At 40.0% G+C, this 26,389-nt stretch overlaps 2 protein-coding genes across 2 annotated transcripts in view; one reads left to right on the top strand and one right to left on the bottom strand.

The window, feature by feature from the left end:
• Positions 1-26,389, top strand: part of RBBP7 (RB binding protein 7, chromatin remodeling factor) — a 436,269-nt gene that overhangs the window by 13,133 nt on the left and 396,747 nt on the right. The gene's annotated exons all lie outside the window — the stretch shown is intronic.
• TXLNG (taxilin gamma) lies at positions 532-25,059 on the bottom strand. The gene is made up of 10 exons (XM_050331919.1): positions 24,935-25,059; positions 15,978-16,290; positions 15,206-15,297; positions 11,751-11,921; positions 10,813-11,007; positions 9,229-9,348; positions 8,168-8,242; positions 5,420-5,512; positions 4,773-4,868; positions 532-3,797 (listed from the first exon to the last, which is right to left on the bottom strand). Exons 1-10 carry the CDS (start codon positions 25,034-25,036, stop codon positions 3,477-3,479), a joined length of 1,578 nt encoding a protein of 525 aa, XP_050187876.1. The 5' UTR covers positions 25,037-25,059; the 3' UTR covers positions 532-3,476.

Genomic DNA, 26,389 nt, shown 5'->3' with positions numbered 1-26,389 from the left:
AAGGCAAACAGAACACTTTTTCAGTATTAGGAAACTGTGAGGGAGTGTACATCAGTAACAAATCACCCCACACAGTATGACAGAACTGGGAGCACTTGATGAACTGACTGAAAAAAAAGATTTTTAACATAAACTCCCATATTTTTCACACTGCACCAACTGAACTATGATGGATAAATTCTGGGAGACAGAAGGAACGAGCAGAGTTCAAAGCAGGCAGGTGCAGGTCCAGCCAGAGCTTCTGCCCTCTGTGGTCTGACTGACCCTCACCTCAGGACACTGCCAAGGTGAGGTGAGTACAGGACTCACCCACCCCTCAGCCTATGCAGTGCCAGGAATTGCTGCCAGGAATGTGCAAGTCACTGACACGACCCCGGAACAGCCCCTTCGAGGGGCAGCTCACTTAAGCAATACGCTTGAACTCAAATTTCACATCTTTAGTTTTCACTCTTGGTTTTTCAAATAAATAGTTTCAGTAGATTCAGTTTGAAGACATGAATATGATGTTAAAGAAAAACTCAGAGTCCAGTATATTAAGCATACTTATTTACTTAATCTATACAGAATCGAGTAGATAAAATTTCAGATTCACATTAGTGAAAAATCTCTACAAAATGTTTTTGAAAAGCAAAACAAAGACTGCCTGTTCATTTATCATTTTTCCTCATGAAAGCAGACATGGGTTGTAAAAATAAAGCAGTGTGTTTAGCACAAACTAGATTTCTGCATCACTTTTTTCACAGTTATTTCCATCTACAGTCCAAAGAGGTAGATTTTCTGCAACACCTGAGAATTGAACTGTAACGTAACCAGGTGTAATGAAAGGAAGGACAAAACATTAGAGATACAGCCCTAACTTACTTGTGTAGGTATACACATATTTGGGTCTTGAATCGCATACAATTGAGCTTTTTGCAGCTTAATCGTGGTGAAACTTGTCAATCAGGCCCCAGAGTTTGACAATTAGATACACTCATCTCAGGCTACATCAGTTTACATCCCAAGTTAAACAGTTTGCAGTAGTGGGAGAAAGGCAGTAATACAAGTTTACTTAAAAACCCTGCTGGAGCCCATTTGGCTGCAGCCTGGCAGTGCAATAGCCTGCAGTATGGCAGATCAGTGACAGTGCTGAGCTTACCCTTTACATCAAGTTTGGTTTTTTTTTTTTTTCAAAGAACACTTTTTAAGCAATGAAACTCTACTGACTGGTTTCAGGAAGCAAAGTACAGCTTGCTTTGGCCAGATAAGTTGCTATGACATGGGTATGTGAGGGTAGGAAAGAGAAAGGAGACCCCTGTTTTACAAGATTTTCCCTTGGGGCGTTTTGCTTCATTTACATGTTTAGTCAGTAACAAATATATTTGTATTGCTGTTCTATACATCTGTCATTTCTCTAAAAGCCCTTTAAAATATTCTTGCAGCAGGGACCAAAAATTCGTTCTTGCCTCCATATAGAACAAGCACTATAAAAAGAATTGTTCAGGATATAAATGTCCAAATAATAAATTGTAAAAATAGAAAACTGCATGTCCTACCTTGCCAACGGTATGATGCATCAAAGTTTTTCACCCTTCCTCAGGAAAATTACTTCATGCTTAGTGTTAGCTGAAAGCCAGTTCTCAGAACAACTATTTTTTCAAGCTTGATTCCACAAAGCACATAATTCGAACAGCACGTCTGAAATACTTCTTTCCAGTTATTTTTTATGCCATACGGTTAGCATGATCAACATTTCAAAGCTCTGAGTCTAACCTGACTGACTGCTCATTGCTACCTTCTTTTCATTCCTGCACTGTGCTTGGATCACAAGCACCAAACCCACACAAATCTAGGAGAAAGACGGTCAGCTTCCCATTTGCTTCATTTCAGAAATGTCAGTTTTGCACAGTTCCTCTTAGTGGTATGAGCTAAAACATATTTATAACCTTATCCTCTCTCAAAGACAGCTACGTTATTTCAACTTACATTACTACAGGAAAAGGGTCAGGAGCTCAGTGCAGCCTGAACATTCAAGTAACTTAGCCACTGAACTGTCAAGGGCATTGGGGTGGGAAGCTTGTTGAGATGTGCTTGATTCAGAAATTCCCTCCCAAGTAAGTGCAAAGAACTTTAAGTACCAGAAAAGGCTATACATGTTCGTATTTCTTAAAATGACAGCAACCAAAACTAGAAAGTAAATACAAGGGAACTAAAGTTAAGGGTAGCTTGTAGTTACATCACACGTTGCCTTGCCAAAAAGTAAGTCTTGGTCCTAGTTTCTTTCAGAAGTCATAATGAGGGTATCAAATTTTCTAGGAAAATACAATATGGTTTAAGGTTAACAAGGAAGCTTTGCTTGTGGTGTGTTAGTGTAAGAATGTGAAGTACCATCTTTACCAGATAACCTGACTGGGAAGGCACTCTGCCAACTGGTACAGCTTTGGGGTTGAATGAGCAGGAAGTTCCACACTGTACTTCAAGAAAAGTACGTCAATTTTCATGTTCAACTATAACACAAATACGCTTGACTAACATCTAATGTATATTTGTTGCAATCCAGCTATTAGAGAAAGCCTATTTGCCAGACTCCCATCTTCCACACCTTCAGCAGTGAGTGTCTATTTTCCAGCCCTCCAAATAATTCAAATATTTGCTTAGGCAGTAATGGATCTTCCTAGTCAGGATAACCATGTGGTGGACACACTACAGCTAAGAGGGAAGAATGTGACCAACACCCGTGCAATAGGCTCCACAGCTGCAAAATCCCACTCGGTAACATGGCTGTACATTTTCTCACACGTTTATATTTAACATTTTCACAGGTAGGGCAAACAGTCCAAACTAACCTTTATGACACAACCCTGAGACATCTGCAAAAAGCTGTACACCCTGTTTCACCAGCTGCAAATTAATGGATTTCAAAGCTGTGTTTTTCAAAAGGACATAAAACCCTTTACACATATCTTTTACTATATTCTGGACCTTTACTTTGTCATTCATATATATGGAAACATACTAGGGGGAAAAGCTGACATTTTTTACTGGCCATTAGACATCCTTAGTAGATAAATTTACTGGAAAAATTGGTAATCTTTAGTATACTGAGTGGCAAGTCAATGAACAAAACCAGAGTGCTGTTCTTTAAAATAAAAAAGTGACCTGCTGTCACCATTTTCCCCAAACGATGTTGTATCTGTACACAGTCTTCCATGACAGTGATTTGTGTTGTGGGGAGGAAACTCACATGCATCCTTTTATGGAAAAATATTTTCTTTTAAAAAATGAGGCAGATGTGCAACACAGTTGTGGAAAATTTATAGTTTAAGCTATTTAAAGCTGCTATGCAGCTTCCTGTACCACATAAGTCCAGTAGTTCTAAGAAAATACAGATATGGTAGAAAAAGTAAGAAAATTTTCACCACAAAACCAAATAGTTACCACCAACAGAGAAAGTTATACACAAAATATATCTCTCAATACAGTGTTTACACTTCATTTTAGTCTACAGATTCAGTGCCAGGAACAGGACTCGTCGAGACAGTCTTTTCTGAGCTATTTGCCGCACATGATTCCGCATCGGGTTGAATTCCTGGTTCCGTGTCAATGGGAGTTCCCAGCTCCTCGTGGGAGTTGAGTGTGCAGGACTGCAACACCTGCACAGCTAGATCCACATCTGCTTCTCTAAGAGAAACCTGCTCCTTGAGCACCTCCACCTTCTCATTCAGCTCGTTCCTTTCCGTCTGAAGGGCCCTGCATAGCTTCTCCAAACGCTCCAGTTTTATTTGAAAGCCTTTGTATTCTTTATCTCTTACTGTTTTCTGAAGGACAAAAGAAATAAAAGCTCTGTGATACACCTGGGGTTTTTTTTCCTAAATTAATGAAAAGAATCACCACTATTTAATCCCAAATATTAAGTCTTAATTACTCCAGTAGGTCAAATTCCAGCTGAACTAGAGCAAATTTCCTCAGAATACTTCACCTAACTACACTTCAGATGGTTTGTCTGAGCTGGAGTGGCAATGGACACCCTTAAAAACAAGCAACAAGGCCTAAATGACTATTTAATGCTATGTGAGGGCTGGGCATCAACCAGGACCCTGACATTTTCAAATTTATCCCATAAAGCAGTCAATTACAACCCAGATAATGGTAACTACAGGGAGAAGTGCATAGAAGTAGGAAATCCGCAATCCAGCAGCAGAATCCAGGTCAGAAGGTACCATAGTCCCAGCTCTATTACCTAGCTCCTTGTAAGAACAGAAAGATAAGCAGTGCTATAAGCAGAACCTACACGACCCAGCATGGTTTGGCAGCGTCACACCTCACACCCCTGAACTGGGCCTTAGACAGGGCAGGCACAACTGAACAGCACCACTCTCGCCAGAACACAAGTAATGGCACCTCATGACCTCCAAAGCAGCAGCAATGCAAGAAAGCAACTGATCTGTTACACATGGGTTACCTTCCTTCAAGTCAGTCTTGTATGTTTAAAACAGATTTTTATAGCAACACTGGTTGAACTTTGCTCAGAATATTAAAATTCATTCAGCTCCTGTGATTTCATACGCATTATCCCACCAATGAAACAGTAAGCAAAGGTGAGGCTGAATTTTTTTGTGCCATTGGTTTAGATTTACATAGCAGCCTTTCACTTTCCATGCCTGAGGACAACAAAAAAGGTAAGGCCAACAATCCAAGAAGAGGCTACCGTGTATCACTTCCATTCTCTAAAACTGAAAAACTGTATGAAGTTCTCTAGGACTCAGCCATTCTGCTGCTAAGGAGATAATTACCTCTTCAGCCATTTGCAGAAGAGCCTTGTTGTTGTTTTCCCATTTTGTACGCCACACAATGGTTTCCTTTTCCAGTTTCTTAATCTTCTTTGTCATCTACAGAAGATAAATAAAACATTTAATTTTGTGGTTTGTGTTGCAACGTAGGTGGCTTTACATAAGTAATTTGTCTTCTAAGCGTTATTTTCCAAGTCCAGTTTGAACAAGTTATTTTGGAAAAGTGTTTCTGCATAAAATCAACCCCACTAATACAGATTCTGCATTCAAAGAAAACAAGATTGAGTCTTAAAAGAAACAGACTAGCAACTTTCAAGTACAAGTAATAAAAAGCTCCAGGAAAAGAAGTTTTAAAATATAAGCACAGTCAAAGAGAAGTATTATTTGGTAAAACACTGAAATTAGGATTTAGATATTATGCAAGTAGGTAAAAAACTAGAAAAATTTACATTTTCTCCATAATATGACAAATTCTTATGACCTATCTTATGATCCAAAGTAAATGTCAAAATACTCCATATATTTTCAGAAGGCAAACAAAATCTAAAATGCAACTCAGTGACAGCATGCATCTCTGTATTACTTTTTATAATATTTCTATATTACTTCTCTATTTTTGTATTAATTTTCATAGGTAATTTTATACATACCTTCTCCATTTCTTGCCTGAAAGTTGTAAAGAGTTCATTACTTTTTGCCATGGTGGTCTGGAATTCTTCAAACTTATCCATGTAAAGAGAAAGCTGTTGGAAAAGAGGCAAGAACATTAATCTGAACAGTGGAATACAAATACAAAAATATTAAGGTACAAGGCAAAATTAAACTGGAAATAGTAAAACATGAACTTGCTTTATCTTTTTTTTAACTATCCTACAATTTACATTTGAGGAACATGCAGAACTTGTCTGAAAACATGCCATTCAAATTATACATGAAGTAGAGTTCTGTGTTTACAGAATAGCAATATATTCTGAAGTACAAAGAATATTATGTTTAATAAAGTGTTGGAAGACCTCACAGTTTATCGCTATCTCATTTTTGCCTCTCCACTGGAAAACAAATGATCTGTGGACATACACATCTACAGGAAATTCAGCACATGGTTAGTGGAATTAAAACTTAGGAAATACCTACCTTTCCTCCTTAACCAGCCAAAGCTAATAACCAAGGTTGGGACGAAATAAACATGATTGATTCCAGAAACCAAAATACACATTCACAACCAATGTAATTTACCCACTGAGCAACAATGATGGAAAGTGAATATTGACAAGAAATTAACGTAACAGTGAAAAACATGACACTTTAAAAAGTCAAGAACATTAACATTCGACAACAGAAAACTTCTTGCTCTGCACCACAAGGTCAATCACCAAGAAAGAACTGCAAAATATGTTTAATAACAGTTTTTAAAAAAAGTTTGATTCTTATTAAAACAGTGTGTGATTTGATGTTCTAAGAATACATGACCATTTAAGAGTAACTTCTTACTTCCACTGAAGACTATCAGTTCTCTCAATTCTTACACTGGGGGTTGCAGGACAATACAATTCAGAGCACAGAAATATTGTATTCTGCTCTATTAGCAAAGGAAATTACATAAAAGGAATTAGTCCAGTTTGTCAGCAGTACATCATGACTCTCTGCCATTATTGTCACTGAACTTTCTAGCTCATCTTATTCTACAAAAAATATCTGTCAGCCCCAGGAAACCACAAACTATATTCACTGTAACTATCAAAAAGAACAACAAAAAAGGCACTGAGATTTTAAATAAAGGGTAACTAACTAGGAAAAGAACCATAAAAGACTAAGTGTGGAAAAAATCCCCTTATTTGGAAGCATCCAAATGCTTCTATGTTCAATTCCCATGAAGATGTGTATGATTACACTGAACTACACACATACACACACACTTTAACATAACTCCTGGAAAGCCTAGAAAAGAATTAGATACAGTAAGTATGAAAAAAAGGGCGTGGAACAGCTTTCAAAGAGACTGCCATGGTTTAAGCCCAGCTGGCAACTCAGCACCACGAATCTGCTCGCTCACCCCAACTCCCCACCCCGGTGGAATGGGGAGGAGAATCAAAAGTAAAAATTGTAGGTTGAGGTAAGAACAGTTCAATAATTGAAGCAAAGTAAAATATAATAATAATGATAATAAAAAGGAAAAAACAAGCGATGCACAATACAGTTGCTCACCACCTGCTGCCCAATGCCAGACCCCATCCCCAAACCCCCATCAGCCCCTTTCTGGGCAACCCCCCCAGTTCATATACGGGGCATGACATTCTGTGGTGTGGGATATCCCTTTGGCCAATTTGGGCCACCTGTCCTGGCTGTGCTCCCTCACAGTTATTTTGGGGGTTTTTGTGTACCTCCTCAGTAGCAGAGCATGAGACACAAGAGCCCTTGACTTAGGATAAACACAACTTAGCAACAGCCAAAACATCAGTGTGCTATCAGCCATATTTGTACACTGAATCCAAAACACAGCACTGTACCACCTACAGAGAAGAAATTGACTCTATCCCAGCTGAAACCAGGACGGAAAACCTCAACTAAAGCAATAACAGACATACAGTGAATTGAACAGCTACTGCTTCTCAGGTGCTCTGATGCTGAATGAAACTACCATTCCCTGTGCCTTACGTGCTGAGTTCACATGTGGTCAACGACTGGAGGTGATCCAGAACCAAAGCCCCAAAACTGGAGACCATCTCTCCTCTCTCCGAGAGGATTCTGCTGTAACATTTATACTACAGCAAACAAGTAATTCGAAGGCAGCAGGGTTTTTTTGTGGACAGAGATACTCAGGTTACTAAATCTGAATAGCTACAGGGATAAATGTGACATGGCTTGTTCCCAAATCTCCATCCTCCCGGGATGAGACAGAAGCAGTAAGAAACAGATTCTAAAACCTGCCTGGGTAAAAATCCCCATCCAACTCTTTATAGTCACAAGGGCCTTTCTGGTCCTGAACAGTTACATAAAAAAACCCAAAGATAAAAAGAGAGAGCAACAGTTTCAGAGAAGCTAAACTTTCTTAAACTTTTCTTCTTAAGATTTCATATATTCTAGTATTTAATATTAACACTATTAATTTAAATGGACACTAACTCCAGAAATTCCATGTTTAGCATCTTCCAGTAATAGTACTCTCCAGATGTATTAAACAGCAAGTTTATAAATTATCATTCATGCTTCACTACTGAAGACCTACCTACTGGAAAATAAATTTAAGACTTAATTTAAAAATATACCAAGTACTTTTCACAAGCATCTGATAAATTTAAAGTTTCTTCAGATGTTGCATTATGGTCACTACAGTCATAAATATCTCAGTATTTTCTTTTCAGAACTGTTACTGAAGATCTCTCCATTAAAAATGATACCTGCTGCTTCAGCTGAGCTTCCTGTTGCTTCATCTGTTCACATTTGTGTCTGGACTCAGTAGCTTCTTTAAGCAGCTAAAAAACAATGCAAAAAGCCACATAATGAAAAAGGTATTCCTAAAAATGGCTTACCTTGATCTACAACGAAAAATAAACAAACATTAATGTCACCTAAGGGCTGTTCAACCACGTTTTCTCACATGGGCTTTTTTATCCCTATACTGTACTTTCATGCATTTAAAGCATGTATTGGCATGCAGAGGCTTTTATTGACTCATGCTACCGATCAGAAAAACGGCTCAATGTTTCTATTTCTGTAGCAAGTTTGAACCACTAAATTTATTAACAGTTCATTAACAAACTGTATGTAATTTAGAACTGTTTGGTAATCGCTCTAATTTATTTTCCACTTTCTCTAGTCACTAATTTACAGACTAGTTCAAACCTACTTTGCTTCAACTTGTCACCATTTTGTAGGATCATCTTTGAAGAGATTTCCATCAGCTCATGACTCAGAAATTATGTTAAAAAAAAAAAAAAAGAACAATCCAACACTGATCGCTTTAAGATTGCACTGAAAAAGCAAGGCTTTTGCCTAGAAGTTACAGATACATTGTAAGAAAACTGCTTAGAAGACTGCAAGTGAATTGCTGATTATCAACATACAAGTAAAATATCACCCATAGTTTGAGGGGGCAGACAGTGCAGAAAAGCACATGGTTTATTTGGCATTTGTTATTTCTTAGGGCATAAAAACAAAGGTTACAACTCCTGACCCCAAAAAAGTACCTTTGGTGTTTCGGCCCGTTTCCCAGTCTAAGAAAAATCTAAATGATATTCAGTACATTTGCTGACAAAATGCAAGCAGTAACACTACTTGCCTATTAGTATGGGCATTAATATTTTAGGCATCACACATAAAACTTAAATCTCAGCCTCACTGCTGAACTCTATCCTAACTCTCAAAAGACAGTCCTCTCAATTTGCTGTATTTGCTTTAAATCATGGAAAGTCTGATCTGGTAGGTTTTATTTCTCTTAACACAGACAGAATTCACTTACAAACTCCCGTTCTCGCTGATGTTTTTCCTCTGCTTCCTTAATAAGTTGAGTAGTTTGCTGAAGTTTGGCATCCACAAGTTGCTGCTGCAGCTCCTTATGTTTGAACACTTGATCAATATGCTAAATGAAAAAAGAAAACCACAGCAGTCAAATATAGAATCTGCTAGTCAGTGAAGGCAAATGTAGTGTTTGGGGAGATGGACATTGTTTAGAAGTTTCACGCAAAAGAAAAAGCAGCAAAGGAGTGTTTTACATGCTTTTTCCCCCTCTCTATCTCCATACATTATAATCACCCTTTTTGCCTTTCACAGAAGCCAGGTGCCTGTTTTTATGGAATTGGTACAATACTGTCAATCACTTCACACCAGACATTTCAAAAATCCTGTAGCAAGCAGTCTACATCCTTACTTCTAAAGTTGGTTGATCTAACTCTAATCCTTACTGTACTTTGTTACTTCTAAAAGCTCTAGTCCTCATAATTAAAACAAGCTCAAAATAAGCAAAGTTTGCAACAAGTTTATCTAGCTGATGAAATTCCACAAATCATTGAATTTTTGTGGTCTTACTTCCATCTCTTAAGTAGCACAAGGCAGCTTCCTACCTTTTCTCTTCCCCATATACTCTCATGGTAGATACGAATACTCTTATCGTCGCAAAAGGTGGGGAACCAGCCTACCGAGAGCTTTCTAACCGATCCAGATTTAAAACAAAACAAAAAGCCAAACCAACAAAACAAAAAAAACCAACCCCTCAGAAACAGCTGAGAAATAATACTCCAAACCTCCCGTGCCAACTAAGAACCAGCCAACTAATCTTAGCTGTAGGACTCCATGGAGTTCAATTCTCTCTCGGACAAGGAGAACTGGCTGTTTTCCATCACTGTAGCTTAGGCAGCAGCTAGCTCACAACCTGGTGCCAATTAAAGCCAGCTCAGTTAGCCCTATAGTAGAGACACTTCCATGATACCAGGCCAAATATATTCTTAAAGCATATTTAAATATATATATATATATATAGCTTATTTTGATTCTATGCCATCAAGAGCAGCTATGTAAATAAAGGAGCTTCCCAAGAAGACTGCAACCTTAATGAACCAAAAGAAATAACACAGAGAATGAGTCTTATATCCCCTCCCATTATAATGCGAAATCATAATTTTTAACAACTTCAACAATTAATACATATTTATGTTGGAAGCAACCTTTGGAAGCCATTTAGTCCACTCAAACCAGAGTCAACTTCAAAGCCTGGTCAGGTTACACACACCTTGCCCAGCTGAGTTCTGAATATCTCTACAGAGAGAGATTCCACAACCTCTGGACAACTTATTTCTGTTTGATCACTTCCACTGTGAAAGACTTTTTCCAATACCTCTTTAATTTAGATATTCAAAACCAGGCAGGAAAGGTAGACAGTGGGCCAAACAGCTATTAATTTTTTCTCAGCAGTGCAGTAAAAATATAAAAAATTATATATATACACAAGGGCTGTAAAGTATGAGGGTTACTGCTCCCCTTTCAATAATTATCTCATCCTTAAAGTCAAGGAACTAATAAAATCCCAACAGAAGTACAGTGTAAGCACCTCTTCTCGCAGTGCATACTGTTCAATGAGTTTCTTCAGTTTTTCCCCCAGTTCGATATTTTCCTGTCGGAGTTTGGCATTATGTATATCATGCTGTTCCAGTTGAGCCTGAATTTCATTCAGCGTAATCTGGAAGTGTGCAGTTGCCTCTTTCCGTCTTTCTTCTTCTTCACGTGCTTGCTGCATGTTTTCTTCCTTTTACGAGAGAATATTTGAAAGTGTTCAGGTCAAACCATGCACCTTTTTCGCATTTTTGAGTCAGAAACAATGGTGATAATTCACTCCTGTACTGTTTCAAGCTCTAGAGTGCTAGAACTAATACAAGCCATAATCATGCTATGCTATGCTGGCTATGCCATGTAAAGTGTGTGGAACAAAGAAACTAGAAATTTCAGAACTTTTAGATATCTTGTCCTTACCATTACAAACGTTACTGAGAGGCTAATACTAAGATGCTACATAAATACCTTTGCAAGTGTCAGAATTTCCCAGATGTAAAAAACAGCACTGATACTATACTGAAATTTCCTACAGCAATCACAGATAAGAATCTCTTGGCTCTTTTCCATTTCACTCCCATCCATTATATTCTGACAGAATTAAGCCTTTTTTGATACCCTGCCATTTCATGCTGCTATTATTTCACTTGTGCTATTTTTTCCAGCACTCATCAGCATTACTCCCAGAAAAAATACAACAAGATCAAACACTGCAAGTAATATGAACTGGTTAGAGGGGGAAAAGAACCCAGTGAGTCAACTATCCCCACATTCTTTACCTTAAAGTCAACTACACTTACACCACGTGCCACTCGTCTCCTACAGGTACAGGTTATGGGCAAAGTGGCAAATAAAAACTAGCATTCCTGATTTTAAGCAGTGACCAGTAAGTAATATTTCCACCAGCAGCAGCACTGTAATTTATGTAAACAAACCAACCTTCAGAGTTTTGTTATGACGCTGAAGCTCCCGACAGAGAGATTCCAGTTTGCTACGTGCCAAGATGGCCTTGCTATGCTCACTCTGCAAGTGGACTTTCTCCTTCACAACTTGTGCTTGCTTCTTCTGCAGTATCTTCATTTGCTTTTGAACATTCCGGCTCTCCTCCAACTAACATTAGAGAGTAAATTTGTTAAATAAACATAGGTGAAACTACTTCTATGCATCTAGATGAGCAGACTGAAGAAACTTTTAAAAATTTTGGATGAAAACACAGAAATTAAATTTTATTAAGACCCAAGCTGATCTTAAAGAGAAATTACCACAATCCTGCAGAGAATTCTAAATGTATAAGGACAGAAGATGAAAATATACTAATTCCAACTTAAAAAACATTTGCCTTTGGGGGACAGCACCATGGACCTATCGTTGACCATGAGCTATCAGCCTGCATTCAGCTACAGGGTAAGAGCAGCCCTGAGAAAGGAGGACATGGTAGATACAATTAAAGGCCAACTGAGACTGGCTTTTCAACAAGTCACAACTTTTCCCACTCTTATCTGGAAGGTACACACAGCTGTTTATTTAGCAGGTATTGTTTTTACTATGAAAAAGGAAAAACCACAGAACTGTGCAGAGCAGAGTTCCTTCTTATCAGCAGGAGCTCCTACCAAGGGAAGCAGTAATCGATACAAGTTTGTGAAATGCTATGGTATTTCAGAAAGGAACAGACAAAACTAGCAGCCCTGACAAACCAAGTCAAATACTATTAAAGCTACAAAGCCCAGACTTTGATGACTTAAGAGATCTGCAGTCTCAACCATCTGAAGCAAAATTTTTGTTCTATTCCCTTTAGGCTGTTTAGATGGTAGATAACACAGTTAAACTCTGTATACATATTTCAAAATCTACTCTATGAATATCCAGTGAACAGAAGTTTCTTGCATTAATGTCTCATTGTCAGTAAGTTCCATTATGCATGATTTTTGGGCTCCCTGAGAAACCATATTTAGAGTCTGTTCTATTGCAAAGAAGGTAACAATGTTAAGTCTTACACTGCTCCTCATTAGATAGTGCCTCAGCCTCAGGACACCACAGGAAAAGAGGGCTGGCAATGAGGAACATCACTATGACAGAAGAATAATAAAATGCTGGCTTTCTGAAAGAGCTCAAAATAATGTTGAAGCACAGAAGAATGAATAAATGACCTCCATGACAACGGTAAATTAAATGTATATTTAATCTAGTTTAAGGGAAAAGAATGTTAAAGAAATATTTTCATGTCCAAACATAAAAAGCCCTTTTCTTGGGTGGCCAGAAAACACCACTCCAAGTGGCTCTGCTGTTTGCATACCTATGAAACTTCAGGCCTGTAAAAGCGTGCCAGTGTGAGACATATCACCTCACCACAGATGCAAACCTTCCTGCACCACAGACTGATCTCCTGATAGATTCCAAATTAGGAAAAAAAAAACTGTGGAAGATCTTTTGCCAGGAGAGAGGCATTCCTACCTTTATTGTACAGTCCTTTTCATGAGACACCACTGAAAAACCTGACAGTGAGCTTTAAAGATGATGAATCTTTAAAAAAAGAAAAAAAGCATTGTAGGTGCACTGTCATACACAGTTCAAACCTCTGCTGGCATTAAAGCTGACACCTATGCCAGTGGTTTACCACCACGATCACGAAGAAAAAAATGCATCTTAAAAGGAACAGAGTCAGATCCAACCTAAACTTTCTAAGGGAAACAGGTGTACCTCTAAGACTCACTTAGCCAAAACAAAGCTACTCTTACACCCAGACAAGCTCCCACCCAGATTCCCAGCCACACTGAGCATCTTGAGGAAAGCAAGCGGTTTTCTACGATGACGACTATCCACGGACTGTGAATGCTCACTGCACCTATCGACTACAGATCATCTTCTGGGAGGGCAAAAAATGCGATCACACCTCTTCTGATTGCCAAGCTGCCTGAAGAAAATTACAGTTCATTTGGCCTAGCTGTTCCCCAATTGTTTATGGATCTTTCCTTCAGCAATAAAACTCAAAGTGCAGGTAGTGCAGACTGTTTTCTTTCTGCAAAATTGAGGGATTCATGCTGGCCTAGCTCCTAATGCAGGCCATCATCATCACCAGTGTGAGTTGACATGGGAGCTGTTTGCTCAGATACAAAAGACAATTCAGATACACAAGCAATTGCCCACAAAAACCGACTCATTTATTGCATTTTTCTCTCACAATATCAAAGTTAATTTTTAGGTGGGCTCCCCCATTCTTGAGTTGCACTACAGAACTATTACTGTTTCTCATTTCAGTGAAAGTGACTTCTTAGAGAAGCTGCTGGTTTTGAAGGAAATAAACTCATGTGAACAAGAGCATGTGAGAGTGAACAAGGAAAACAAAGCCAAAATGTAACAGACCTCCAAGGAGGACTCGATTTCCTTGACAGAACTAATGTAAGTCAGTCCTTAAGCAATTAATATTGCCTCTGTGAGTAAAAACAACTATCACTAGATCATCTTCAAAGTTTTAGAAACATTATTAACCTCAAAGAAAAAAAAATTATTTCAGGAAAGTTATGCCATGTTGTACAGCCATTATGCCATTTTCAAAAACATTTGCATATGATACACTTGACATCTTATGCTTTTGTCAAGCTTTTCAAAATTATGTCTTTAGTTTGTACTCGTTATATAACTACAAATACAGTGGGAAAACATATACACACTGTATTTCCAGTTTTTCAGTTCCTGTCTGTCCCTGTATCAAGACAAACAAATCAAGTGTTGTTGTCTCCAGGAACATTCTGGAAAGTGAAACTTACGAGTCTTACCCCCTACCCCTCCAATTTTGTGATCAATTAATTTAGAGAATAAATTATCATTTTGCCTACTTGAAGTAGGAATGCACTTTATGAACTGCTTCTTTCTGGTTTGTTACTGAAGAAATGTATATTTTTCTATCCATTCCTTTGCATGATCAGGAAGCAAAAAGCAAAGTCTTTCCAACGCCCCCTAATCCCCAAAAATCACTGAGTTTAATGTAAATGAATATATTTTTCCCCCAAAATCTCTGTAAGACAGTATGTTCTCTTTATACTAAATAAAACATTATCCTGTAAAACGTTACCACAAAAGCATTATCAACTGACAAAAACTGGGAAAATAATTACACCCCAAAGAACTCTTAGTTTTTCTGATAATCCTAATATTATGTTTCAACACCAAGATATCAAAGCCTATTTTTAATTTGGGTTTAGGCAGTAACACAGAAGTGAAACGACTACAGGAAAGTTTGGCTAAAACAATACTCATAGTCAGCCTGAGAGTCCAATTTTTTTTCCCCAACACTGAAAAATATTCAAAACCATTAACTGTCCTGAATTACTTGTGCTTGCATTCCACAGTTAATATTAACACATGAATAATTCCTGCTATCTTTACAAATTACTTACCAAATCAGCATACTTCTTGCACAAAGCTGCCAGCTTTTCCTCTGGAGTAGAAAGTGTATTCAAGGCTTGCATTAATAATAACACTTCTTTGCCTATGAAATGGATGAAAGACAATGATACTGAGGAAAAAAACATACCAGAAAAGCAGCCTGTCTTTAGAAGTAAAATATAAATCCATGAGAAATTAATCAGTTAAGTTGTTCTCTGGTTTAAGAGCTGCATAATCCTAACTGATAACAAATGGGAAATCATCAGAGCAAGACTAAAATTGTCTTGGCTTATGTGCCATTTAACATCTTAGATAGCAAAAAATTACTTTACTCTTAGAACCACAAAAATATTTTGGTTTTACAATAGCACAGACAAAAAGAAAAATTTGAAAAAATGAAATCTAAAAGGTTAAGTTTTGCTATTAAAGGATAATCACACAAATGTTTTTAATAAGCATTTGGAATTTAATTATCAGCTGTGCTTTGGCAGCATCGAACAACGTAATCTGAGATTCAAACCAGAAAATTTAAAAAGTTGATTAGCAATTACCACATTGTTATTATTATTAAAGTTCCTATAAAAATAGCTTTGCCAGTTGAAGGAGTCTTACATATGCATTAAGAACTATTTTCTCCTAAGCAGAAGCGTAGTTTCTCAAAGTATCGTGTTGAAGGTGACAAGTTTTTGGCTACAGAGTAAATTTGAGACAAAGCAAATGCATTTAGCTATTTGACAAAAATATTAAAGCCATTTAAAAATCAAAACACCAAAGAGAACACACCCAAAGTTTTCTCTTTGTGTTTTTCACTCTCTGGATCTTGTTGGCCATCAGGTGGATCAGTACGGGCTTCTTCTCTCCCTGGAGTCTCCTCCCGAGACTCCTGGGAGCAGCATGTGGATCCCGGGTGCTTTCTGTTCTTTGCGATATACTCAGCCTCTTCCAATGGGCCTGTGTTTTCCAGGCCACAACAGTTGGACTGCATGTGCTGCACTGTCATATCAGACAATTCACTGCATTTGCTCTTCACCAGCTGATCTTGGTTATTCACTCCCATCTCCTGAGATCCAACTTCTTCCATGGTAGCACCAACCACCTTTAGAACAGAAAGGAGGAAGTGGAAGTAAATGCTCAAGCAAATGTGTTTGAAATGAAAACTTCCAGCCTTCTTTTGCTTGGACAAATAAGAGTAAAATTAAAAAAACCCACAAACAAAAAAACCCACCTGCTAGGAAGTGTAAAGAAATCTACATTAATGCATTGCTTCAATGAGACAGGGTAAGAGCTTAAACTACTTCAATCACAATGCCAAATATGACTGTCAGCTCTTAATGGAAGAATATTGGTTGTTACAACCAGAATGATAAGCAGGGCCAGAAGCACATCTGGTTTTGAAATGGCAAAATTCTCATCTGCGAAATCATCCAAAGAAGTGAATATTAACTGGCATCAGGTTTGGAATCCTATTACCTATGATTTTTAACAATACATTACTTCTGCTCAATTAAACAGCACTTTCTCTAAAGACTTCCTAAAAAGCAAAATCATTTAACCAAAAAGTTCAACATCACCAGTTGTTTGAATGTTGCAGTGATATGTTCATATTTTAGAGCAGAACACTTGATATTCTTGATATAACACTCTATAGCTTATCAAGCAGCTACAGACCCTCTCTCAATCACCTGAACAGCACTTTCAATTTCTAAAGACATTTAAGACTGATGAGAACTTCAAGGGTGTATGGTTGGGTTTTGATTTTGTTTTGTTTATTTGGTTATACTGCAGAGGTTTGGGACTGTGTGGAGGTGGTGGGGTATTCTTTTCCTGTTCACTTGCAACCCCACTATACAACGTGCATAGATAGCTAAAAGCATGATAATCAGAGTTGAACTCACTTTACTGCCAAAGTAAAGGGATCCTTCTCCTTTTTTTTCAGTGAACATAAAGTAAATTGCCTTAAAATCATAAAGAATTATAAAAACAGTGCTTGTTTATATGTAGTTATGCTGTTTAGGCACAAATTAATTTCAGATTATCTTACATTTTCATATTAAAAAATGTGCTAATTCTTAAAGCTAGGAGTTTGCACTGGGTTTTATATTCTGCACAGGACTGTTTTCCTCTTCAAAAGGAATTAGCCAACATCAAAGGAATGCAGCCAACAGTAATAACATATTGTGAGATATATTTTGACTCCCAATTTGTTCAGCATGCTTGAAAGAGTTATTTAAAAATCATTTAACAAATATATATCCTTTTTGCAATGTTCATGCATAACAGCTTTGTTGTTCTCTATTCTTAACGCAAGTCCCTTGCTTTAGACCTTATCTTAAGGTAGATCCATCCTTGAGAAGATGGAATTCACACAGTACCCTTCACAAAGTAAGCTTTTTAACTGCAAATAATCTGTACAGACGTTAAGGAGCAACTGCTGACTTACCAAGGAAGATTCATATTGCACAGCTCTTTACAAGTGCGGGAATCATGAACATGCTTTATGGACCAATATAAATGCACTGTGGTTTTACTGTCCAGTCATGTCAGACAACATACTTGATAGAAGCCTAAAAAGGTCATGCAGTAATTGAACTGGTGTGACAAATAATCAATTCCAATGTTTTACATCTCTAAAAAGTCAACTGTAAAACAGGTTGTTTTTTTTTTTCTTAGCTTGTCTTATACTGTGGGTCTTCCATGGGCATGCTAAAGGTTTACCCCTGCAAGTTTGGGGTCATCTAAACAAACGAGATGCTTCACAAAAACAGACAAGAAATGTGAAAACAGCACAGCTTACTTAACCTTTCTGTAAAAACCAATGGTTGAAACCATGGCACAGATGTTCTCTAAAAACCATGATTCATACAGATGCCAAATATAGCGTGCCACATTAAATTGACAAGACAGGAAAGACCAGAGTATTCTGAACACAACATGATACCAGAGCACCTGCAGTCCCAACACAACAGCTGACACTTGTAGTTTTTCCATTGCATAAAACATGAACTGATGCGCCTAAGAAGTCTGGCAAAACACAGGGAAAGTCAGCTCTAAACTCAGAAGTTTCTGGTTTGGCAGAGCATTTCCACACTTTTTGATATCTGTAAACAGACTTAAGAGTTTCTGTTCAACAGCAGAGCAAAAAACTGCCAGCAGCTCTAACAGGAGCTGACAAGGCCTGACTGGCTGTGGTTACACACTGAACAGCAGCAGTGCCCAAGCAGCTCTTGCTATCATTTCATTCCCCTTTTTCATATCCACCTCCTCTGTGCTAGCAACAACATTCATGCAACTTGTTCTAAGACAATTTACAGCCAGATCAGTTCCTCACCCCAGTTCACTGCACAGCAATAGGCAATCCTGCCAACCAGAAGTGTGAGCAGGATGATTGGAAAGAAGCCAAAGCATGAGAGCCACTAAAAAATAAAAGTCAATCTAATCACAGTCAAAGCACAAGGAACTAAACATAAAATATCTTATCCTCACCACAGGTACACAGTTAACACTGGCTACTGAAGTACTGGAACACCGTCGAGAAGACGACGTTCATGAGAAGCATTGCTTCAAATTTAGACAACCGAAAAGTTTCCACTGCTTTTCATCTGAGAAAATTCTGTTGTTTCTGGGGAAAAAAAGAACGAACGCTAGCAGGGACACACATGTGACCAGTAAGTCATGATATGCCCATCCTCTCTTCTGGCAAACCATCATAATAACCTAAACATCGATTCAGAGCTGGCAATTCACATGCATATTCTACAGCATCTGGAAGTTTGACAAAGTGAACACCACCACCTCATTAATTCAGCAGAGCTTTTTGTTGAAGTCAAATTAGGTGTCAGTTCAATTTTTTACTGACAATAATTATTTCTAAACTCTTGAATATTCTCTATCCTTTGTCAAAAAACCCACTATGATTTTTAGAATTTCACACTCATTCTCTGAAGTCTTAACAGAGAAGTTAGAAAAAGAAGTTAAAAATATCAGAATACTAAATTGAAGAAAAATGTGTACAAGTGTCCTTCAAGTCTCCAATATATCTGAAACTTATAAAGATGGTAAAAATATATAGAACTGGTCAACTTTCCTTCGGCTTTCCAGGGACCATGGAACTAATCAAAGATTACTGACAAGCAAATAATGTTCCCTGCAAAACCAAAGCTCAGTGTAGCAGCAGACAGGCTTTGTAAAAAATATCCATTTTTCTTATCTTAAATACAATTACAAATTACTGACCACAGGCTAGAATACTGTATTTAAAGAGGTGGTTCTACCAGCAGCTAGAACAATCTGATAACATAAAAAAAAAGACAACAAACCACAGCCCCCACAGCCCCAAACCCCCTCTTTAAGTTAAACTCTTATCTATTGAGTTGTAGTCCATAAAGTCTAGTAGATCTGACAGTAGTGGTACAACATATTAAAATTTTAATTTATTTAACCTAGATGAGAAAGTGTTTGTTTTTCTTTTATAAAACAGAAGTTCTGCTATTGCCTGACAGGGGCAACAAACACTAATAGCTAGATGATTTCCTTATTATGACTAACAAAGAATTTTCTCCATTTGTTGTCACTTTAGATATTAAAAACACTAACCATAAATCTAAACAGCCTTCATACACTCAATGCTATTATTAAAACACTAAAACTACAGGTAGGGTCAGATTTGGTCTGCATCAAGCTTCAAGTTGAAGTACAGCAATAATAAACATCACACCAAGAACATTTAAGTACTAAACCATGGTATCACATGGTATCATATCCTATCATTGAAATTGCTCCCTCCTTACTGAGGTAATGGTCAGAAAAACCCCAACTCTTACCTCTTATCTTTTCAAATATGTGCTCATCAGGCTAATGAACTTCTCAGTTTAACATTCCAGCCAGAACAGAGCACTTCCCACAGCACATTGTATAATAGCGCTGATTCAGTACTGACTGAATAAAAACAAAACTACCCCAGCAAAGTCCTTCTACTGAAATCACTGCTACCTTTTCTAGCTGCTACCATGCTCTCTCAGCTTCCAGCCATCTTAAGCCTCAGGTAGTTCGTAACCTGACAGAACAGAATCAGGTTATTATATGCCTAGAAAGATTTTTAGAGAGGCAAAACGAGTATGTTGCACAGGAGAAGTACAACTTCATAAGATCATAAAATTATCAAAATTCTACCATTAAAAAATAAAATATTTCCTACCTACCTAGCTATGAAACGTAGCTATTAGAAGATGCTGACATTTCTGAAAAGTATATCATGTTCAAGCTATATAAGGTACAGTTATAGGACAATCAACTTGAGGATGACTGTTGGAAAATTACTGGTAACAACGGTCCTGCTCACCCCGGAGTTTTTGTTCAGTCTTCTGCTCTGTTCTCTCAACTTATACCTTGATCAAAAAAGGTGTACATCAGGAAAACTCTACTTGCTTCATACCTAAAAGATCAGAGTACAAGGCAGGTATCCTATTTATGAAACTGATTATGATCACAAGAGCCTAAGCCAGCATTTGTTCAAACAGTACTGCCTCAGCAACATGCGCCGCACATAAGGACAGAACAGACACCTGGGCGGAACTTGTCCTATCACCACGCCAAAATGTATCAAACCGACATTTTTTTTTGTTCTACTACCTACACAAGCCAGTGCTACCTAAAATATACTGTGCTTATTGTCAATACTATGTGTGCCTGTATTCCATACTCCTGCATATACACACATACTCAGCCTTTATCTAAACCACCAGAAAACACTTCTCTGTACCTTATATTAAAAGAAACCATAATTAATAGCTACACCAACATCCTTTTTCTCCTGTATGTTACCCAATTATCCTAAAAAAATATAAGCACTAGCATTAATCTATCAAGACATCTCCCACATACCCATAGTAGCAGTTGGCCTGTGCTGTGAAAAGATTCTTACAACCTTAGCCTTTGTAATTGCTAACACTGTCAAGAAATATCCTGAAAGCTTTGGAAGAAACATGTGCACATAAACCAGATTCTCACAACTTTAAGACAACCTAATTACATAAGTATATATATAATCATTTGCTCAGCATCAGGCTCCAAAAAAACCAATTTGGACAACACTGTTCAGCTGACTAAATTTTCAAACTTATTCCACATGAAACTGGACACAAGTGCTTTACAACCCTTATCCTGACCAACTGCATTAAAAAAATATTGTGGCAAAAAAGTATGTTGCATTTATCATAAGTGTTTATGATTCATAACAAATTTTAGGCTGCGGGCATCCCAACAATTTACTTTTCCCTCCTAATAGAGAAAAACTTACTTTTGAAAACATGTATGTAATGTACTTTTCTTCCGCGCAGATACTCCAGAAGACTGTATTTAACATAACTGTACCAACTGTGTTGAAAAATCATTCATTCTTGATAGCAATTTTATTTATAACTTCTGCAGAAAAACTGCCATTTTAGGATGCCACAGAATTGAAGTTTGAATTTTATCACAGGTACACCTTCATCCACTGGTCCAGACACAATTATTCAGAAGCATGTGACCACAAAACTAGCTTATTAAGTTATTTCTCCCCGCAATACTTCTCTATACTGTGCTCACTGACCTGAATGATCATGCAGTCTAATTATACCTTTCTGAAAACCTAAGGGCCTCTGAGGTGGCTTCCCCACTGAACAAAGATCTTAGTTGTGCGATCTGAAAGTCATCTCAAGCAAACATTTCACCCTGTTCTGTCATTACATTAAAAACTATGTTCTATGCACTCATTTATCTACTTTCAAAACACTGGATGAGGCACCTGCAGTATTACTCATCTCTAGTTTCAAAGCACTGCAAGGTTAGAGGTCCCAACACAGCAGGAGGACAATTAAGAAATACCTGCTTCCAAAATTTGTATTTTATCTTTATAAAAGTCAATACAGACTGAATACTAACAGAATTCCACTATTAATACCATACAATTCAAGACATGGTCTTTGATATTGGTTCAGACACCTACATTCTCACATGACCCCTGCTTATGGTCCTTGCTCTTTCCTGTTACCTTTACCACGCTTCTTTTTCTTGGTCTTTCAGTGGCCTGATGACACAGATGACATGCCTGCTTTTAAGAAAAGCTTTTTTGTTTACCTCAAACACAACCACAAAAGGGAAAAAAAAAAAATCTTTCCTCATTTAGCTTAAGACATCAGAAAACTGTGGTGGTGCATCTCTCACCCTCCCACCCTGGCCCCAGGCCACAGCATGATCCCACAAATGCTCATTAGGCTTTGTCCTTGAGGAGCAGCACCTGGACTGAGCTCCTCTGGAGTTTATCAGAAACACTGTCTGCTCCCAGGAACTAGTGATGTCTAACAAGCTTCTGGTTTTTAACAAACAGCCTTGGAAACTTAGTTTTCTTACCTGAATAACAACTCAAGTGGAACAATGTTTTTGTTACCAAACTTTAAAAGAAAGTTACCGACCCAAAACTGTGCCTAGGATGAAAAATTGTTATGACTAAAGCCCAGTCTGTTGAGACCTTATAAACAGAGGTCCTAAATGAGATTCCTTGAGCTCTCCTGAACCACAGTGGGCTGTGGCCAGCATCTCCCTCTGAGAGTCAGCAAAACCCCCAAGATTGCTGTCCTTGGAGGACCACTGCTGAATGCTGATGGAGCCTGGGCCAATACCATTCCTCAAGGACCAACTCTCTGCCCCCTTAGAAGACAGAAAGGCATCTGACGTGAGTACTTCCCTGGATTTGAGGGGAATTTTTTACAGGTATATACCTTGTACGTACTCTTCAGGTCTGTGTGTGCTATAGCACCTATACTGAGAACGTGTGAATCCCTGAGATTCTTAAGTACTTTAGTAAGTAAGTGAGGCCTGCGAGTTACTGTTGTGCTATAGTAAATGCTACAGAACCTTTAGTTAAATTGTTTAACTTAAGCTATTGATTAAACTGTTAAAACCTTTGGGCTTAAACTGTTGGTCAAGTCCGGGGCTAACTCTGGTAGGAGGGTCTACTCTGAGCCTTGTGGTTCAACAGGAGGGTCTCCCTTACTCCCTTTTATCCTTACTTTTCCCAATCTTTCTCATTTCTCCCCCCTTCCCCAGCCTTTCAAGTAGCCAATATTTGGTTCATTTTCGTATAGATTGATTGATTTTAGTGTGATTTTGCTCTGTGTGCTTTAACCATGCAGTAAGCGGTAGAGGGAACCTTACCAACAAACTCTATTGTCCTTTCACTTTTGTATGAAACCTGCTTTTGCTGGTGATTCTTTGAGCGACCTAAAAAATTCATGATAAACACTTCCTGTAATTCTAGCAAAAAATTCACTGCGGGAACCCAAAGCTTACTTGGAAACTTTTAGTGCATTTACATGCAGGGCACAGGGCTGTGAATTTCACCAACCCTTCTTTAATGTAAGCATCTAAGACAGGTGCTAATTAAGAAAACCATTTAATACAGCATGAATCACTTCCGCCAATGAGGTTTCACTTCCTCCTTACTACAAACCCAGTATTTTTCAAGTCATCCACAGTATGATTCTGGAAAAATCAGGGTAGACAAGTTCTGAATTCCCAATGCAAACAGGTCACAAGGAACCTAAAAATAAAGAAGCTCCTGTGTATCAAGGCAGGGGGAGGGAAATGTGCAAGAGAATGCTGAACAGTTTTTAATTCAGAGAAAAAAGTTCAAAGTAAAATTTGCTTTACATTGCCTGCCACATTTCACCATTTGACTGTGAATATTTGAAACAATATGGAATGCAGGTTTGTTTGGGGTTTTGTTCTCTTTTAAACATCATCATAACCTGATTTCATAACAGACATTAAAGTTACTTACAAGTCACTTCTTAGTAAAGATCTTCACAAAACACATAGCAAAAGACAGTTTTTCATTGAGGAAAACTAGCTCCGTAATTCCCTAGACCTCTCTCTAGCAGCCAAAATAAACAACCACCAGCACCACAAAGTTACTATTTCTGGGATGCTGTTATCCTTTGCACCACGGAAAAAAGTTACCGCAAAAAGCCACCTGAATTTGTGTAAGGACACAGGATGAGACACTTAGGCAGCACACGAGATTCGCAAGGCGGTTCTGTCACGTAAAACACCGAGTGGGTGATATTATATACAGCCGCTGAATCGCAGCATATTTTAAGTTTTTGCCGCTCCGCGACCAAGTAGGTGTATTTCAGGCTTTTCCTACGCGGACGCGCAACTAGAAATTACTGTAACATCACTGGGGACACCGCTGCTTTCAGTGTGGTTTCGGCAGAGGACGGAAAAAAGAGAGAAAAAGGCCTTTTTTTATCTATTCCGGGGGGTAAGAAAACGCTCCCGCCGCCCCCGCGGGCAGGGCCACCCTCCGCTCCCACCGGTGGGGGCACAGGGGGGTCTCCGGGGGGACCCCCGGGGGGCGGGGGGAGCACCCCCAGGCCGCGCATCCCCCGCGCCCGCCACGTGCTGCCCCCCCCGCGGCCCGCGCTCGGCGGGACCGCCCCGCGCCCCCCGCGGAGGGGCCGCCCCCGGTCCCGCGGGGCGAGCGCGGCTCCCCCGGGGGCCACCGGCACCACCTCCCCAGCCCACGCCTGGCCTCGGGGGCAGCCCGGGAACGAAGCTGCCGGGAGCGGCGGGGGCACTGCCCGCCCCTGCCCCGTGCGGCCGCGTGGGGACGGGGCAGCGGGGAGCGCGGCGCCGCAAGCCGGCGGGGAAGGGGAGGCGGAGCGCCCTCCCGCCGGGCCCTGCCCGCGCCGCCGTCTCACCTCGGGGCTGCCGCTCGGGGCCGCCTCGTCCCCTCGGCCGCCGCTCGGGCTCCGGGTCCGCCGGGTCGGTCCCGCCGCGCCGCCGCCCCCGCGCGTCGCCATGATGTGACGGCAGCATCCAAACAAGTGCCGAGCGCGGGGCACCGGAACTGCTCCCCGCCGCACCGCCCCCCTCCCGGCACCGACCAATCGACGGGCAGCTCTAAGCCCCACGTGGGGCCCGCGCCCCGCCCCGCCGCGGGGCGTGCCGGGAGTTGTAGTCCTGCCGCGGAGGGCCGGGGGCGCGGCATGGCCGCAGGGGAGCGGCGTCAGTGCGGGCTGGTCCCCGCCCCGTGTCCCGCCTACCCTGTCGCTATTCCTGCCTTGGGCACGGCTTTGAAGTCGGGGCCAGCCCAGCGGTGTGCCCGTGATGGAGCAGGGCGCGGGGCGGTGCCCGCGGGACGCCCTGGGGTGGCAGCGGGGTCAGCAGAGTCACAGAGTGGGCCAGGTTGGAAAGCGGCGCAGCCGGTCCTGTGGTCGAACCTGCTCGGGCAGGGTCATCCCAGAGCACACGGCAACGCGATCGCGGCCAGGCGGTCCTTGGCTATCTCCAGCGAGGCTCCTGGAGATCCTCAGTGATACTCAGCAGAGTTGCTGCTCCTGCAGGAAAAGCAGGGCGTGTGTGCGGGGGTCGCAAGGAAGCTCTGCCAGGAATCGCTTGGCAGGGGTAGCCGAGGCCAGGGCTGCACGGAGCGCACCTCCTGGAGATGCCAGTGTGTGTGGAACATCGCCCCCGGAGCCTGCCCCGACAAGGAGCTCCTCTCTAGGCTTGAGCATCGCGCCTGTGGAAGCAAGGATTCAGCACACCGAGGGGAGGACGGAGCTGCCAAGGGTCGCCTGCGCTCCTGCGGAACACGGCCGTGCCATGTGCACGCGTGGGCCTCGGCTGTCGGGACCGCTGTGGAGTAACTTAAAACTGCTGCATCCTAGAAATACGTATGTTCTTGTTTTCCAGGGAAATAAACCCACTTCCCACTTCACATATGGCGGGAATTTCAGAGTTTCTGAACAAAAAATATCACTCTAAACCTTCCTAAGCACTTAGTACTTCAGAGAATAGGTCAAGTGTCAGTGTTGAATAAAGTAGCTTCAGTGAGGCAGTACCTGCTTACATTTTGTCCTTACATCCTAAATCTATACTTATCAGAATTATTCAACTGTAATTTCAATGTAAAAATTAATTTTACATTTTTGGGTATCACCCTTATCTTTAGATGGAGATTTTCATCCACAAAATAACACTCGTCCTTTTTAAAAACATGCATAATACTGGTACAATTCTTGGAAAAAGAAAGATGGATCCCTCCTCTTCCCCAGCAGAGTTTTGATGATTTGGGATTTTCCCCATGCATCCCTTCCATTAGAGAGTAGCAAGAGATCCATTCCAATATGCTCTGTTTGATCCCATGTTGGCTC

The sequence above is a fragment of the Myiozetetes cayanensis genome, unplaced genomic scaffold (genome assembly GCF_022539395.1).
Source record: "Myiozetetes cayanensis isolate MyiCay16 unplaced genomic scaffold, myiCay2020 scf5-8, whole genome shotgun sequence".
Classification (NCBI taxonomy): domain Eukaryota; kingdom Metazoa; phylum Chordata; class Aves; order Passeriformes; family Tyrannidae; genus Myiozetetes; species Myiozetetes cayanensis.
This window is presented reverse-complemented; position numbering and strand designations above follow the sequence as displayed.

Coding starts and splice junctions, on each gene's coding strand:
- TXLNG (XM_050331919.1), bottom strand. CDS start 25,036: ATGGCGACGCGCGGGGGCGGCGGCGCGGCGGGACCGACCCGGCGGACC. Junction 8,243..9,228: donor ATCAGCGAGAACGGGAGTTT/GTAAGTGAATTC, acceptor ATTGTTTTTTAG/CTGCTTAAAGAAGCTACTGA. Junction 3,798..4,772: donor TTCTGCAAATGGCTGAAGAG/GTAATTATCTCC, acceptor TTTGTCCTTCAG/AAAACAGTAAGAGATAAAGA.